The 18,864-nt window shown below is 38.3% G+C and overlaps 1 protein-coding gene across 2 annotated transcripts in view; it reads left to right on the forward strand.

Annotated features, from left to right (window-relative positions):
• LOC141429463 (uncharacterized) overlaps positions 1–18,864 on the forward strand; it is a 19,073-nt gene continuing 209 nt past the window's right edge. Inside the window, exons 1-20 of one of the 2 annotated variants that reach the window (XM_074089774.1) lie at positions 1–129; positions 1,405–1,463; positions 2,255–2,434; positions 3,476–3,509; positions 3,717–3,746; positions 3,831–3,854; positions 5,073–5,367; positions 5,544–5,711; positions 6,411–6,601; positions 8,208–8,395; positions 8,558–8,666; positions 9,868–9,980; positions 10,476–10,661; positions 12,119–12,306; positions 12,385–12,506; positions 14,754–14,859; positions 16,312–16,471; positions 18,446–18,488; positions 18,578–18,657; positions 18,778–18,834. In XM_074089774.1, coding sequence (XP_073945875.1) covers positions 123–129; positions 1,405–1,463; positions 2,255–2,434; positions 3,476–3,509; positions 3,717–3,746; positions 3,831–3,854; positions 5,073–5,367; positions 5,544–5,711; positions 6,411–6,601; positions 8,208–8,395; positions 8,558–8,666; positions 9,868–9,980; positions 10,476–10,661; positions 12,119–12,306; positions 12,385–12,506; positions 14,754–14,859; positions 16,312–16,471; positions 18,446–18,488; positions 18,578–18,657; positions 18,778–18,798 — 2,304 coding nt within the window. In that variant the 5' untranslated portion in view covers positions 1–122 and the 3' untranslated portion in view covers positions 18,799–18,834. The remainder of the gene's footprint in view (positions 130–1,404; positions 1,464–2,254; positions 2,435–3,475; positions 3,510–3,716; positions 3,747–3,830; positions 3,855–5,072; positions 5,368–5,543; positions 5,712–6,410; positions 6,602–8,207; positions 8,396–8,557; positions 8,667–9,867; positions 9,981–10,475; positions 10,662–12,118; positions 12,307–12,384; positions 12,507–14,753; positions 14,860–16,311; positions 16,472–18,445; positions 18,489–18,577; positions 18,658–18,777; positions 18,835–18,864) is intronic. The other variant, XM_074089782.1, reaches the window with a different exon arrangement.

The raw sequence follows: 18,864 nt of genomic DNA on the forward strand, positions 1-18,864 counted from the left end.
TCATTGAAAATTTGCATTGTTTACTATGATTTTTTAAAAATACTCCTACATTTTCGTATAATTTTAGATTTATTATTGATTGCGGTTTTACTATATAAACGAGTTGTATTTAATAAGTTACGATGGGAGGTAAGATTTTATTTGTACTTATAAATTAAAATTACTTAACTAAATTTCGCAAATAGAAAAATTAACAGCTTCCAACACTGGGTATTATACCCCGGGTAATAGGACGACCGGATAGCCAAGTGGTTAGAGATCCTGACTTCGAAGCTTGAGGTCCCGAGTTCGATTCCCGGCCGGGGCAGATATTTGTATGAATAATACGAATGTTTGTTCTCGGGTCTTGGATGTATTTAAGTATGTATCTATCTATATAAGTATGTTTATCCGTTGCCTAGTAATCCATAGTACAAGCTTTGCTTAGTTTGGGACTAGGTAATTGGTGTCAAGTGTCCCATGATGTTTATTATTATTACTATTATTATTGTACATAATACATGAAGATTGTGGTTTAATCCGTTTTCGCAATACTATGCACACATACAAAGGCATGTTTGGCAGAACATAACCGCCTCCATTAGCTAGAGGAATGAAAGCCAACCAAATCTGTACCTACTATAAGAATTTCGATATAGTAGATTGTTCAACAATCCCTTGTTCTTGGGAAAGAACCAATATCACACGAGATAACTTGGCACCCGAGCATGGCGATATTTCGAGTGTGATATTGGTGTTTTTCCCGAGTTAAGCACACTGCTTTTCATTTCGACTACAAGGAAAGTAAAAAATATGTATTATGAGAACAAAATTACCGAAGAAAATACTAAAATGAATAGAAAAAAAACATAATTCATAAAAGACAATGTCACTTTTTTAAGCATAGGTCGAAGGTCAGTGTGGTAATTAAAAAAAACAAAATTGACTTTATTGTTAAGCATAAATTATTTATTTAACAAAATTATAAATCACAATTTTTTACTTTTATGTTTTATATGTCTGCTTTATGTCTGCGTACAAGAAACTAAGTAATGAAAATGTATTAATAATACTAAAACTACTAATACTAATACTTGCTTGTATGCTAATACTTGCATTATAAAATATGTAAATGACTAATGAAGAAAAAACTCAATAATTATACCATGTAGGTATATACATATATGCCCTACCTATAGGCTGAATTCCTCGCCATCGAAGTGAAAAGCAGTGTAAAACTCGAGCATTAAACCCATTTCCCCCTCGACGTGTCTATCCACCCTCGCCGTACCGGCTCGGGTGGCTCTATAAACGCCTGGTAAAATGGCTCGTTTTACGCTTTCGTTGTACAATCTACTATTTTTATGTTCCGCTAAATATGTATGTGCTTAACACCAATAAATTGTTAGCTCTAATTGCGCACAGAAACGGCAATGCTGACTAATATCAGCGACATGATCGACTTGGCGATCGGCACGCCCGAGGTAAACATTTATCTTTTACTGCTCTGGGTACATTTAAGATGAGTGAAAAAGCCAATTAAATTCGAAGATGATTTAAAAACATTTAATCGAGCAATTCTTATTTATATAGAAAGCACCGGCTTAAAGCAGCAGCGAGGATGTGTTGCGAGTATGTTTTTCATGTCATGAACCAATAGAAACGCTTCATTTACTTTGCCTCGCTCCGCTCAGCTGCAGGGCTACTAAGAAACTCGAAACTCGAAGTTCGTGTCGTGCGGTCCCTCTGACACTTACCTATACTATTACGTAAGTACGTAGTACGAGAGTGAGAGGGACGGTACGATACGAACTTCGAGTTTCGAGTTTCGTAGTAGCCCTGCTGTTTCTACTAGAGATATGTGCTGTGCGAGGATGTGTTAATGAAGCGTTTCTATTGGTTAATGAGTATAACAACGCATTCAGAATGTTATTTAAGCTACTACGATACCGCAGTGCGTCTAGCATGTTTGCTGAGGCCAGGATCGATGGTTTCCATGCCATCATGAGGAAGCGTGTGGATCCATGTTGGGTCGCTGGCGCACTAGTGAGAATGGCATTATGAATGTGACAGGTGGGATTCGCCGTTGCTGACGAGGTGGATAACCCTTCATTTAAAATAGATATACCTGTATAATTATTATTATTATGTACTGGACATTTAATTAAATTAAATTTAAATGTCATCTTACTAACATTCGACAATACTTAATTGATTTTATATTTACTAACAAAATGGATAAATAATCTGAATAAATAACTGTTATCATTATTAGGTGGGCACCGTGGACTTCTGCATGCTGCAGACGGTGCTGCACTGCCTGGCGCAGCAGCTGGCCGTGCTGGACAAGAACGTGGAGCTGCGCAACACCGCGGGGCTGCTCGCTCTGCCGCCGGGGAAGGAGCTCGTGCACTCGGTCGCCGTCAACGAATACATCCTCGAAACCGATGATAAGGTATCGAGTTCAGAAATATCTTTGGGTCAATCAACTTTTTAGTGCAACCTGTTGCCATAGTAACGTCTCCTGATTTAGGTACTTATTAACCCTTTAACCGCCATTGTCTATATGATACAAATTATCCAGCTTATTTCGCCGCAGTCTTATAATTAAGACAAAATGTCATATAGGTGTAGGTGGCAACGCGGACGTACGAATGAAAACGTATTGGCGGTTAAAAGGTTAAAAGTATGATTTTATGGGGTACAAATCCACTAAAAGTTAGGAATTGTGACAGTTTTATTGATGGCTTCCTTCATCGCTCATCTTTTTTAAGCATGCTAAGTAATAGGAGGTATACATTGCAAAAAATGTTGTAGCAAAGTGTATCAGTGATGTCTCCTGCCTGAGTTACGGGACAGAGTAACAACACCGAAAAGTTGGTTGACCCCTTTACACTTTACTACCTTGTCGCTATCACTTTATGTTTGAACTTTTCTACAAAAATGACAGACGGCATACAGTGACAAGGTACTAAAGTATAAACTTATCTTTGATCTCGACTATGCAAGAGATCCATCGCTGCACCTACGAGTAACCTTCGTTTGGGGTAGAGCGAGAGCGAAGCAATAAGTCCCGAAGCTCACATGGTTACTGTGACTTTACTTAGTGGTAAATGCTGTATCAGTGTTTTTCAACCTGTGGGTCGCGACCCCCTGAGGGGGGTCGCCAAGCCTCTTTTGGGGGGTCGCGAAGCTCCTATAAGTTGCTGCGAAAACTACTTCGGTGAAAAAAAAAATAAGTTTAAAAATATTTATTAAGAAAATGTTAACTAATAATACTTAGCACTAAATAAAGTACCTACGTGAAAAAAAAACAATGATTAGGGCGGGTCGCGAAATATTTCTTCATACTAAAGGGGTCGTGTCACGAAAATGGTTGAAAAACACTGCTGTATAATGTATCGGAATAGCGACAGTTTGAAAGATACACATGTTTATAAGTTACATAGGTACAGACATAATATATGTTTATAGGTTAAAACCTTTTTGATTTCAGGCAGGAGACAAACCATTAAAGAAACACGAAAAACGTAAATACAATTTTTATCTTTAAATTTTGAACCGCTGAGAATATTATTGCAAGACCCAGATTTTACAGTCAAGGTCAAAGTTATGTTCACATTTTACAACCTTTTCGCCGACAGTACTTATTTAATTAGTAATTATATACATGTTTATGTCAAGTTTCGACAGAAATGAAAATCATTAACTCATCAAAATCTCTTTTCTTTCAACAGCGGCCGGAAAACCGGAAACGCTGTTGATTGGTAATTAAAAGGTTTTTCTAATTATTAAATTGTTCCTATCTCTTACACTGAAACCTCTTCACAGTAATATGTTTTTTCTTTCAGTTGAACGAATCAAGAAAGAAGGAAGTGAGTTTAATTTTGTATTTAAATAAACTAGCTAGAACTGGTGTTAGGGCCAGTTATAATCTACATTAAAATCATAAAATGCGATGTAAAGCTGCATTTTTGGTATGTTATTTAGACACGAGTACTGGCTTTTTGCAACGTAACGTTTGGCAACCTGTTTCATTTCGCAACTTTTCATTTCGTAAACATTTCAGGATTTATTTCAGGGCCATCGTGTAGAATCCCTTTGGGTTAGGTTAGTTTTATAAAAATCCTGAAATATTTACAGTTTCAGAATACTAAACAGTTGGGAAATGAAAAGATGCGAAATGAAACAGGTTGCCAAACGTTATTCGCCGAAATATTGTAAACCATTTAGACCCCATAGGGCAGTATGAAATTACGTTTTGCTAGCAAAATAAATTTATGCTCAGTACCTGCGTAATACGTCATCAATTTTTTTGTACGGGAATTAGAAATTATTTGTTCTAAAATCTTTCTTATTATACATCAATTAAAAGGTCTTGGTGAACTGAGTCCAAAGATATATCACATTATTACGTTAACGCTACACGTTTGAGAAAAAAGTGAAAAACATTATTCGAAACTTACCAAGTTTGAGCTCTTGTAGATGGATTTTTTTTTATTAATTATGTGTCAACTAACTCATAATAATATATTGTCCAACATTAACTGAGCATAAAACACAAATTTTTGTTCACGTTCAAAGTTTCACCCTATATATCAATAGTTTTTGAGTTACACTCGTAAAACTTGAAACCTATTGTCTTCGTCTTATTTATTTTGTTAGTAACTTTCACAATTTTTGGAAGATTTATCAAGAACTGACATGATTTGAACTTGTGAATCAAACTATCAATTACGTTGCTCGGAAGACATCCATATAAAAGTTCTAGACTTGGTGGTTGAGGCTTCTGGATTTTATCTGCGTAAATCCTGATCTCCTGAACACACCAGGATTGAAAGTATCTTAAGTAAGTATGTGTTATTATAGAGATACAGTCAATTGCATACCAAATTTCTTTCAAATCTATCCAGTCGCTTCGCCGCTGCCGTTTTAACACGAAATTGTTGCAACATATTAAGCTACGCACACATACGAACAAACTTACAAACTTTTACATATTTTATAGTTATAATATTAGAAGGACAGCCAAGACATTAAAAATTACAGCGTTAATGAATAGAACTGTTATTAATACCCCGTTTTATCGGCAGGCAGGGCCGAAGAAGTTCCTGCGTCAGCTGTGGAGACAGGGGCAGCAGCGGGAGCGCCCGGGGGCGCGGGCGGGGGCCAGCAGGGCGCGGGCGGGGGCCAGCAGGGCGCGCGTGGGCAGCTCTCCGCATCCGGGCAGCCTTCCTCCCGGACCTCTGTGTCCCACTTACCCGCTGGAGAAAAAATCTCTCTGGTGTCCTGGAGCAAGTTTAATTTGCTCGAGAGTGTAGTCGAGGATCTCAAAAACCGCGTCTACGGCAGCATGCCTAAGAACGAGGATATATTAGAAGAAGTCAGGTTGGTTTTCCGATGGCTAACGCTAATGTAATGCGCTGGTGCTAATCGTGAAAACTTGCACGCAGGTTCTCACTCAACTGACGCTTCGTAGAAAGCAATACGATTAACCTGGTAAATCTCTTTACAAACCTTGTTTTATTTCTTCACATATAAGGAGAGATGTATTTATTACGCAGATCACAAACCAACCTCAAAGCCATAACCGACATGTGGACGTCTTTGAACGTGTCGTCCCGGCTGGAAGCTGCTGAGACTGGCCTGACCAAGCTCAGCTCACTAGTGCAAGACCTCATCGGCGAGAGCACGAACCTGCAAGAAATGGCCAAACAACGCGATGCTAAGTCGTAAGAATTTAAGCTGACTTTTGATGTTAACCCACCCTCAACATACCCAGTACTTCTACAGTATCTACCAGTGCTTAGAGCTGCGTTTCCAGCTAAGATAGCGAGCTGTGGTGGCGTAGCTGAGCGGGCGACGGCGACGAGTGTAGCGAGGATGTAGAACGTTGAGATTGTTTCCTTTAGAGAGGTGCCAGGTATAGAGTTGCCATGCCAGCTATACTTTTAAAAATATTATTATACTGTTTTTCACTACATTATACTTTTTACTGTAGAACTAAAATAAAGTATGTAAAATACTGTTTCCAGCATCAACATTGCCTAACACTAGCACACACTAAGTCAGTACCTGCAGCATGTATAGTCACAATAGTGGTGGTTCAGAACAAATCTGCCAATGTTAATTTAATAAAAATTTACCTCCTTATTTATTCTAATTTTAGTTTTGATTCTGACGAGGCAGACCTCATTCATTCATTCATTTTTAAAGGACTCACTGATGAGGCTTTTAAAAATAAAACTAAAATGAACTTGTGCGAGAAGAACCCAAAAATTTGTCTTTAAAACATGAAAAGTAGAAAATACGGTTCATTTTTCTAAAATACTGTTTATTTCCCTTCTCAGACGTAAATATAATTTATATCTTGTAAAAAAGGTTGGCAACCCTAATTAACTGGTACCTATTTGGTTATTTGTAATTGTTAGGGCGCCCGAAGCAGCTGCAGCCGGTTTACCTGCCGGGGCTTCAGAGGAACTGGCCGCTGTCAAGGACGATATCAATCAGCTCCGCTCCGATCTGGACGACTTGGCCAACACTTTCAACACAGCTATGCAGGACATGGGCGGCGCCTCCCAATCGGAAGGCGCCACACCACGTGCCGCAGGCGCGGCACAAGGTAAGAAAATGTTTTTCATCACACTTGCTCGTAAACAATGTCGAAACATGCAGGCTACCTTGGTTGCAACCCCCCAAATAAAACCCTCGACCTTAATGTGCTTGTCATGAAACCCGTGGTCGGTAAATGAGTCAGTGCCCGTACTAATTTTGTTGTCATGAAGCCAAGAGCGCAGACAGCGGTATCGGCAATTTTTGACAAAATATTAGTTTTTCTTTTACACATATACAATTTTACTCGCAAATGTGATGAAAAACATTGTATGTCGCACGGGCGGAACTAGAATTACGAACATCGACTCATTAAAGCCCTCAGTCTTCGACTTCGGGCTTCTAATAGACTCTCGTTCGTAATTCCTTGTTTACCGCCCTTAAGACACAATGTACTATTACCTAGAGGTGGCAAGGTGTAAGTTTAATATTAAGAGGGTTTATACCACAGAAGCACTTGCACTATTACTTATTCTGTGACAGAAGTCCAAAAAAGGCAATTTGTCTTGTTTTCGCCCTCGATTTTCGTTTGTACTCTATGTGCAAGAACAAATAGGTAGGTATGTGGACCTGTAGGTACAGTAAACAGCTTATTGACTTTTAGTTATAAGTAGTATAAAGATTTTTACTTTACTTACTTCACTTTTATATGTGTAATTTCTTCTATAAATTTTATTGAGAGAGACTACATGACTACTAACTACTGTGAAATTTATTTCACAGTTGAATTTTTTTATTACTTAAGGCTACGTCTCAACGACAGATGTGCGAGGATGTGAAATGTGTTTTTCATGAACCAATCGAAACGCTTTATTTCTCCGCTCAGCTGTTTCCACTAGAGCTGTGCTGTGCGAGGATAAGTAAATGAAGCGTTTCTATTGGATCATAATCATATTATAACACATTAAAAACACATTTCTCGAACACATCCTATTACGTCTCTGGTTGACGTAATAATTGGTAATATGCACTGATGTATTAAACTGGTAATATGTGAAAAATCAATGTATTGTAATTATTTCAACAATTGAACATCGATGTTTACCTAGTAGTTCTGCCACTTGATACACTCATGAAGTGAATCATCGACAAAGTAATTTTGTTGAACGGTTTTTCTTATAAGTAAGAAAAATATATATGAATGGTACCTATGGCACAAAATAAAGCTAAACATAAATTTCATCATCCCAGCCTATATACGTCCCACTGCTGGGCACAGGCCTCCTCTCAGAACAAGAGGGCTTGGGCCATAGTTCCCACGCGGGCCCAGTGCGGATTGGGAACTTCACACGCACCATTGAATTGCTTCGCAGGTTTGTGCAGGTTTCCTCACGATGTTTTCCTTCACCGCAAAGCTCGTGGCAAATTTCAAATGTGATTCCGCACATGAATTTCGAAAAACTCAGAGGTGCGAGCCGGGGTTTGAACCCACGACCCTCTGCTTGAGAGGCGATAGGTCAAACCACTAGGCCACCACGGCTTTTTGCTAAACATAAATTTACTTAGTGTTTATTGGATGAACCGTTGTCGATGTTATGATATTCGATGAAAATTTTGTCGACAAAATAAGGGGCACACGCACCATGATCACTAAAATTTTCGCTCTTTATATAAAGCAGAAGCTGAAGGGCCCGAGGCAACTGAGCGTCGTCAGACACAGGTGCCGGAGCGCCGCCCCACGTCGGCTCGACGCCCTTCGAACTCAGCTGCTGCGGAAATGATGGAGCGGCTGGCCAAATTGGAGAAACGTATACAGCAGTGCTGTGACAGCATCAGTAAAAAAGACGGCACCAGTCAGGATCAGGTCCGTACAGTCATAGAAAATGTACCCCGTAACGACGATAACCACCTTTATAACTTGGACAATTGCATAGTTCCCGCAGGATAGTGATAAACGATTTTTTCTGAGACTGAGTCGCGAGCAAAAGCTAGTTAATTTTTACTTTTATCTTCCCTAATATTTCAGATGAGTAACTTCCAAGATCAATTGGAAGCTCTATCGAAGCAGATGGCAGATATCACCAAGGACCTGTCGGCTGGGAAGCTGTCACCGGATTTGGTAAAAGACTTGCAAGGTAACTCAACGCTAATTGCGTTAATTATTGCGTTTATCCTGGACTTCAAAACTGATAGATAGGTAGGTACGCACACTACCTCTATATAGGTCCCCAGCGTGTAGGTAACACTTTGTCTCTCTCATTGTTAGAGCAGGCCTGTTTCCAGCTGCGACGGGTATAAGAAAGCTAGCTTATTTATGGAATGAAATGGTTTTTAAAGTAGGTGCTATAAATTTTATAGAATTGTCACCTTTCACTTTCGAAACGATAATCGATGGTGCAACGGTAATATGTATTTCACACTATTAACCATAATTCCAAAACACAATTGCCACAAAAACATTAGGTAGGTACTGAATTTAAACCTCAGATCAGTTCAGTTCAGTCGCGATCGAAGGCATCTGCAGCAAAATTTCGGAATGTATTGTCAAAGTCTAAGAACTTACATTTTCTTACACTGTGGTATTGTTATTGTACCTACGGTCGGTTCCATAACCTATGTATATCAACTTTTCATACTAATTTGTTGCATAGAAAATTGTATACTGGATATAAGGGCGCGATTTAATAAGTGAAGTTCTAGCTTACATGATGTCAGTGTTCGTAATCGTGACAACTGACAGCCGGCAAACCGAACAGCAGCTAAGGATGCGTGCTATGACAAACACACATAAATGCCCGCTACACACGACAACGATTTATCGTAGCGATTTATCTGTTCAGTCCGTTTGCGCAGATTTATCGAACATGTATATGAAAAATTATCGCAGATTATTTCGTTTGCTCAGTTGATGACCGCAGTTACATTTTCTACTCGATAAATTATCTGTTTACGCAGTTGTACCTAATTAATGTAGCTTTCGGATGTTTTGTGGCACATGGTCAAAAAGTGTTTCTTTGCAACTTTCCACAGAATGTCAAAGGTCCAAGCTAAGTTTAAATCTACCTAGATACTTGTAAAAACGCCGTTTAAATCCGTTCGGTTAATTTACAGGTTTTTTTCGTTCTACTGTTTTATTATTACCTACATGTAAAAATGTGCAAATCAAAATTAATAACAATATTTTATTTAAATACTTCCCGTGCGACCCTTCATATAGGTCCGTCCGAACTGTGCAGGCTGGTATCGCTACGATATATTGTTACAGTATGTGGCGGGCCTTAGGTAGTGAAAGTTCTGTAGTTCAATTATTGAGGTTTAGACCTAACGAATATACAGGGCTGATGGAGCTCTTCAAGACCGTGCAGGACATGCAAGCGCAGCTGAAGGAGGTGCACGATACGGCGCTGCAGCTCGCCGCGGAGAAAGAGGACCGGCAAGCTCACATGAATGTAAATTACTGTTCAATTATTATTACTACCTACTCGAATCGTGAAAAGTTCTTGCCTAATATTTTTTTATGGACAATCAATGAATCATTTTCCTCGCACGAGCTAGCTATGTTGTAATTTTAAGATCTATGACTATTATAGTGTACATGATAAACTAAATATTATAGGTAAAAGCTATAATATGATGTTATGGACCTGTTTCGCCACTTGTTCCTGAATTCAGAAGTTTCCAATATTTTATATGACAGATACGTACGTAATATGCAATGTGATCTCTGTTTATTCGAACAAAATAAACAAAGACAGCATATTAATGAGTCGCATAAAATATGAGAGACGTTAGCAGAGTGGTGAAACAGGTCATATATTTTTTTCTACAAGTATCTCAATGCGGTACCTACACATAAAGCAATCCGGATACGCCACGTAGCCCTTTAGCTCAACCTTGTCATAGGTATGTTGAAGTTCCAGTTCTAAGTACTTAACAATTTTTAGGCACTCCTCGAGCAAATCGAGATCCTCAAGACAATCAAATTGGATCGAGAGGATATGGTGGAGGCGATGGCCGACAAGGCAGACCTGCGTATGTTGGCCCGCAAAGTATCCCACGATCAGTTCGAGATGGCGTGCGACGACTTGTCCAGAGGCTTAGAACACGCTATTGGGAAACTCAATGTCCAAGTAAAATAATGAATAAATTTATAATTACTTCCTCTTTTAAGTTGAAAAACCGGCCAAGAGCGTGTCGGACACGCCCGAAATAGGGTTTCGTAGCCATTACGAAAAAGTAAGTAATATTTTTTTCACCACAGCACCTCAAACAGGCAGGTTTTGCTATGAGAAATCAGTGAGCAAAATCGCATTTTGCTCACTCCGTGAGACAAAGTAACTTTTTAATTATTTTTTTTAAATGCTGAGTACAGTGTTGGGTCTACTCACTGAATTCCAAATATTTGAACTTTACTTTGATCTGTCATTTCACTTCAACTCGAAAAAAGCAAGAGATAGGATCAAATTTGTCGATTACAAACTTAAATTAAATTTATGGTATTAAAAATATATCGAAATATTTCCAAAATGTAAATTTTCCCGATCTTTTAATAAAGTATGCAACCTCGTTGCACGAAAGCCGCTTCTCTTGTTTTTTTTTTACAAAAGAATTCCGTATACTGCCTCTACAGTATAATTATTATTTGTTAAATTGAATGATTTTTTAACAAATCTATTTATGTTTATGTAATAGAAATCTTAATAAAAATCATATTTAAAGGTTTAATTGTTCAACCTTTTCAATTACCCCGAGATAAGGCTTTTTGCAGTATTAAAAAATAAGTGTGACATTAGTACAAGAAGTTAAGATTGCATGTTATAAGTATGCGATTTGTATTGTAGCTACTGGACTCTTTTTATGGTTTTAAATGTAATTATTATACTTATTTGATAATAATCGGATTCTATTTTAAAAAAATGTGTTTGTTTTGTAAACAGGTAGGTATATGTGGTTTTATTCTTATGTTACATTTAAATTATGTTCTCGCTGCTGAGGTGAAAAATTGTATGTGTCACACGAGACCAAAGTTTTTTTGCATCTCGTGTATTTCAATCCCTTGCTGATCTCAGGATTCTAACCTAGAATCACTCGCAAACGCTCGTGATTCAATTATAGAATCCTTCGCTTACTCGGGATTCAAAATCAACACTCGCAACAAAAAACAACTTTGCTCTCTTGTTGCACAAATAACTATTCTAAGGATTTCGTGTTTTGTACGGAATAATCCAAGTTTAAGTATATTTTATACCTCAGGCCGCTATTTACTCTTAAACTACTAACAATTCTCAAGAAAACTTAACCGTTATAGTTTTCCTTGTAAGTTTGATATACTTACTACCAACCTGAATTTTTAAAAAAAATTCCATCCACTGGTTTGGATTTTAATGAAAATTTGCACTTTAAAGCTGAATATTTTGCAAACGAATCACTGAATCGAAAAATCGTTTTAGCAACCCCCTAATGGTTTTAAGAGACCTATCCAACGATACAGATAGACATGGCGAAACTATAAGGGTTCCGTTTTTGCCATTTTGGCTCCGGAACCCTAAAAAACGGATTGTAATTTAAACCATGACTCCGTTGGCAGGAATCGCTCTGGCAACAGGCATTGGATGACATCCAACGAGAGATAGAAACCAAGCTGGATAAGATGGAACTCTCGCCTGTTAAAGAATTCTTCAACAATAAATTGCGCCAGCTTCAAGAACACCTCAAGAAAATGGCTTCACTTCGTCGGGAAGCGGAGGCAGCCGGTACTAAGAGGAAATTGCTGAGGTGTTTTCCTTTACAAAAGCATTACCTTTCTTCTACTGTGGGGTTCTTTATAAAAACTTAGTGTGATCGATGTTTCAGAGACGTGAACTGTATATCATGTGACGCTCAAGCCGTGATGCCTATGGAAGCTACAGGACAGGCTACCAGCAAGCCTTTAGCTGCCAATCTTTCAATGAAACCGTATCTTACCTATGAACTCGGTTCGTGTTCCTAAATACTTTTGTTTATGTTATACATCTTAAGCGAGCTAAATTAGCTCTGGGCTAGTAAATACTACTTATCTTTGCGTAGCGAGCACTTCATTTTGTTAGCCGCCACTAAAGCCAAGTTTAGACTTGCAAGGAAAGTCGTTCAAGTTGCGTTACATTGCGGCGCTCGATTGACCACTTACAAACTCGTTGGCTTTACGGCCTCGCAATGTAATGAAACTTGCACGATTTTTTTGCAAGTCTAAACTCGGCTTAACACTCTTAATGTGATTTGCGTTACTTTTCTTCATCTAGATATAAAAAACCGGCCAAGAGCATGTCGGACACGCCCGAAATAGGGTTCCGTAGCCATTACGAAAAAATTAAGTAATATTTTTCTAAGGATTTCGTATTTTATACGGAATCTTCCAAGTTTAGGTATATTAGTATATTATTAGTAGTTTTTTTTATCTATATATTTTTGGATATTTTTTGGAATTTTTGGGGCACCCCGGAATTTTGGACGGAATTTGATTTCAACCGCTAGCTGTTTTAATGAAATCGACGATACTTACAATTTTTGGCAATTTCCACGGGATTCTTCGCAAAATGCCGGAATTTTAATTCAGTTGTTAGGCCAAATGATTTACGCGTGTTTGTGAGGCCAGTACAGTCACCAGCATTAATATCTACCACAGCGGAGCGTGCTAAAATATCTGAACCGTCCTTCCGGCCGGCCCTAGAAATAGAGTCGTATCAGATATTTATGCACGCTTGTTGTGTCAGATAGGGTGCTGCTGGTGACTGTACTTTGTAAAGTTATTTATAAATTATATCAAGTCTTACTTATTACTAGCGACCCGCCCCGGCTTCGCACGGGAAAAATAAAAAAAACCGGCCAAGTGCAAGTCGGACTCCCACGACGCACGAAGGGTTCCGTACCTACCTATACAACATTAGAGATTAGCAAAAATCGACAAAAAAACACGTTTGCTGTACGGGAGCCCCCCTTAAGTATTTATTCTATTTTAATTATTTATTTTTAAAGTGAATGAAAATACAAATAATATTCTGTGAATATTTTAACCAACTGCCTGTTCTCGTAAAGAGCACCCTTAAATATTTATTTTATTCTGTTTTTAGTATTTGTTGTTATAGCGGCAACAGAAATACATTATCTGTGAAAATTTCAACTGTCTTGCTATCGCGGTTCATGAGATACAGCCTAGTGACAGACAGACGGACAGTGGAGTCTTAGTAATAGGGTCCCGTTTTTATTACCCTTTGGGCACAGAACTCTAAAAAGGTCTATCTAATCAATGGCACTTCACACACATTTTTCAGCTACAATTCCCAAAAACTACACCCGACCTGCCCGAAGCCGGGGAGTGTCAACGTTTATTCTGGAGTACCTAAATGCATTTTTTGGCTAGATTGATATTTTTAAATTCGTAATATATTTTGAATGGAATGTGCGATTTGAATAATTCAAAAAGCAATCTACAGGTATTGAAACTGCCTTAAATATGAAATTATTTATTTGGATAAAGATACAAAGGTATGGATAACATGGTCATATGTTAGTCGGCATTTCAGTCAACTTATAAAATGTAAAAAAGAAGTTTTTTGTAGATATTGATATATTCTCTAATATTGTAGAACGTTTTTTTGTTCTATCATCAATCGTTTCGACAGCGCATGCAATATGTTTTATGGCAACTTTTTTTACACTTTGAGTTACATTACTGAGGTTTTAGTACGGAACCCTATTTTTTTCTGGTAATAAATATAAGCCTATGGCACTTTGGAATAATATATCATTATAATAGAGAAAAAAAAATTAAAATCGGTCTAGTAGTTTTTGAGTTAATTCGTAAGAGGCATCCAAAAATACAAAAATCCAAATCTTTCCTCTTTATAATATTGGTACTTATAGACTAGCTTACAAAGAATGTTTTTAAAATTGGTGATTTTACACATCGAGCTTCGGCTAAAAAATATAGAGCTATCTTAGACCTATCACCCCTTGGCTTTAAAACTTTTCCCAGACTCTTAAATAAACTGTATTTTTGTGGAATGTTGGAAATATAGGTACATATAATTAATTGTGCGTTACGGAAACGCTTTCCTAGTTGCTCTCAAAAGTTTACTTACTTATATTTTATTTATTAACACAGTTAAGTATCTACCTACATAGTTGTGCACCCTTACCCGTAAGGACGTAACTTTATAGAATAACTTTCGAGTCTTCATTTACAGACGCTATACGCAAAGCGCAAGCCACCAATATGCCGCAGCGAAACTTGAACGACTGGGAAACAATTGACAAACAGATGTCGCAGCCGAAACCACCACAGAAAGTCAGGTACAGATGTGATAGTTAACACAAAGAAGGCCCGTTATACTTAGTTGCTATTACTTGACTGTAATTTTGCTTTCCTTTCGTACCCCAACATATATAACCAGCAGACGTATTGTCTAACGCTTTGACGTTCACGACCGCATCCACCATCTCTCTCTATCCTCATCTTACACCGTGTGTCAGAAAGAAATGGTGAAAACGATTATGATTTCAAGTGTGTCAGACCAGTGTTTTTCAACGGGGCAGGGGAGGGGGTCGCGAAGCCCCATAGTTGCTGGGAAAACTACTTTATAAAAAAAAACAATAAGTTTAAAAATATTTATTAAGAAAAATTTAACTAAAGGACATAACCAGTGGTAACAAATTTACAAAAAAAACCGGCCAAGAGCGTGTCGGACACGCCCAATATACGGAATCTTCCAAGTTTAGGTATATTTTATACCTTAGGCTGCTATTTACTCTTAAACTACTAATAATTCTCAAACAGACTTAGCCGTTATAGTTTTCCTAGAAAGTTTGATATACTTATTACCATTCTGAATTTTTTCAAATTTTTCCACCCACCGGTTTAGATTTTAGAGGGGGGGGGGACGCTCGATTTTAATGAAAATTTGCACTTTAAAGTTGAATATTTCGCAAACACATCACTGAATCGATAAATCGTTTTAGCAAATCCCTAATGGTTTTAAAAGACCTATCCAACGATACCCCACACTGTAGGGTTGGATGAGAAAATAAAAATCACCCCCACTTTACGTCTAATAGGAGGTACCGTAAAAAAATTTTTTTGTATATTTTATTGTACCATTTTGTCGGCATAGTTTACATATATATATCCGTGAAAAATTACAGCTTTCTAGCATTGATAGTACCTGTGCAAAGCCGCGGACGGACAGACAGACAGACAGACATGGCGAAACTATAAGGGTTACGTTTTTGCCATTTTGTGAAATAATTCTTCATTACTAAAGGGGTCTTGTCATGAATAAGTTTGAAACACACTGTTAGACAATAAGGCCTCAGTCAGGACCTATATTGTCCAAAGCGCTTGAAATCTCATCTTTTTATACCGTCTGACGCCGACAGTTATAATAGTGATATCGATTGCAACCGTGCACGCGTCAGTCAATATTCCAATTGTGTCCAATTATGTTTCTACGGACACAAAACGTATGACACGACAAACTGGCGTTAAGTCCAATGGATAACCTCTAAAATGGCGACAAACAATTCCAAAGAGTTGCTGGAATAGAAGTAGTTGCTTTACCTTCTGATGTTGATTAGAGGAGCCATTAAATAGAAATAGCACTTCTTATCTCGATCTCGAAGTTCGTATCGTACCGTCTCTCTCGCTCTCGTGTTAAATAGTATGAGTGTAAGAGGGACCGAACGACACGAACTACGAGTTTCGAATTCGTATACTTACCCCTTAAAAGTAGCCCTTCTGTCTTGCAGGTCTGAGACGGACAAGCACATATGCAATCGCTACTGCGGCGGGTCTCACACGGTAACGACGCCGGCGCAGCGCGTGGCGCGCACCGGCCATTTCATAAAGCAATGGGGTCCCGATGTCGTGCCCCTGTCGTCCGGATACGCCACTGGAGACGACGGCAGGGTCAGTGTCCGTTGCAATAGCACCCAACTCTCGCAGAACCAGCCAGCCAGGCGATGAACCAACCCGTTGCTTAGTACCCATAACACAAGCTTTGCTAAGCTTACTTTGGGACTAGGTCAATTGGTGTGAATTGTCCCGTGATATATATTTTATTATTTATCAACCACCATTATCATCATCAGCGTCATCGTCAAAATTATTATTACCAACCATCATCATCATCATCACCATCACTAACAATCATCATCATCATCATACCCCGGGGCTTTCGGGGCACGAACGATTTGCTAGAGTACATTAATACAAGTAGATAGGTTATTCTGACAAAACATCGTATTATGCCTAATGAATTACCTCACTGCGAATTGTATACTATACTAGTACTTTAGGTATAGTACCAACGCTTATGTTATGAGATAATAATAAAAAACCGGCCAAGTGCGAGTCGGACTCGCGTACCGAGGGTTCCGTATAAATATTTTTATTATATGATGTAACTAAATAATTTACGGTTTTCGCAATTCTTCCTCTGTCTGTGCTATAAGACGTTGTTTCGTACCAAATTTCAAGATTCTGAGTTCACAGGAAGTACCCTGTAGGTTTTGATTCCCTTGCGAGTTTCGAAAATTTGAGGAAATTTGCGGCATAAACGGCTGTATCTTTTGATTGCGTTGGCTTAGAAGTTTGTTTTTTTCACAGCTCCAATTTAAGGGACAGTAGACCTGATTATTTGATATAAATTTCAGCTTGATACCTCCACGCGTTCCTGAGAAAAAGGGTCTTGACAGACGGACGGGTTCCGTTTTTTCCTTTCGAGGCACGGAACCCTAAAAACGTTAATGAATTACCTGCAGTAAACGTAGTAGTTGATATGATTTTCGAAGTAAATTATTCATATCTTTTCTAAATTTGGAACAGTTAAGCAGTCTAGCTGTATGATCTTTCTACGTAGAAATATATTGTTGCATGATGTGTTTGCGATCGCAGTTCTTCTTCATTGCCTTGTAACAATTCGTTCATGATGCTTAGTGTGCTATAAAGAAATGGACGAGACACAATTTACCCTACATTTACGCGCCCTAGATTCGCACGGGTATAGTTTTTGGGAAAAGGAGCTGAAAGAACCGGCAAAGTGCGAGTCGGACTCGCGCTCGAAGGGTTCCGTACCATTATTTATACAACATTAGACATCAGCAAAAAACAACAAAAAGATCACGTTTGTTGTATTCTAGCCCCACATATATTTCATTTATTTTATTCCGTTTTTAGTATTTATTTCTTATAGCGCCAACAGAAATACATCATCTGTGAAAGTTTCAACTGTCTAGCTACCAAGGTTAATGAGATACACCCTAGTTACAGACAGACGGACAGTGGAGTCTTAGTAATAGGGTCCTGTGGGTACGTAACTCTAAAAATGTGGCTTCAACCACATTAAACCACAAAAAATGTGGTTCAAGTGTCTTTGAAACCTTTAAACCCGACTGTCCAAAGGAGATATATTTGGAAAATTGTAACTATGCGAAGCCAGGGCGGGGCGCTAGTATTGTTTTAAATATTATTGATTATAAATATGTATGTTAGTCTGTAAGGTATTTATTGTATGGGCCAAGTTGCCCGATATAAATGAATTTATTATTATTATTTTCTATATATTTTTTTTTATTCTTAGGATTAGGTTTTTATAATAGTTATAAAAAGTAAAATACAGAAAAATACATACAAAATAAAAATATTATAAAAACCTAACCTAGTTTGCCGCCGGTATCGAGGCAGGGCCCAAGCTACCGGTGGTCAGGGCCGCAGAGTGAGGAACCTCCGGACGATGCGTGCCGTGTCCAGAAGTACCGCCTTCTGTATCTGGCCCTTGATCTAGCCATCTAGCGAGAGTCTCTTGAGATGTCGGTCGAGACTCTTATTATTATTAAATATAATTAATCAGTAGTAAAATTAATATTAACTTTTTCTGTACAGTTGTACAAAGTGAGCCCCGTTGAAGGTGCCAACGTTGGTCCAGGTATGTGCTCAAAGAACAAATATGTAGGTAGTCTTTTTGTCTTATGTTTAGGCATAAAAATGTATATAAATTTGATTTCCTAACTTCAGGAGGGGCGGTGGACGCGGCTTGCACTAAGAAGCCGACGTCGGACGCCAAACCAGTCTCGAAGCCTTTAATCATTAGTGCGGTAAGGCTTATCTCTATACCTACCAACATTTTACAGCAGGTAAAACTACAGACTCCTACCACCCAAAACTAATTTGTGTATTTGAACATGACTTAAAAGCTAATTCAAAACGATTTTCAGGAATGCCGCTGCTTGGAATAAACGGCCAGAAAACCCCTTCTTTTTTACTCTTCAAAGGTATGTCCCCACTTTATTGTTTCATTCATC

This window comes from Choristoneura fumiferana, chromosome Z (genome assembly GCF_025370935.1).
Source record: "Choristoneura fumiferana chromosome Z, NRCan_CFum_1, whole genome shotgun sequence".
Classification (NCBI taxonomy): domain Eukaryota; kingdom Metazoa; phylum Arthropoda; class Insecta; order Lepidoptera; family Tortricidae; genus Choristoneura; species Choristoneura fumiferana.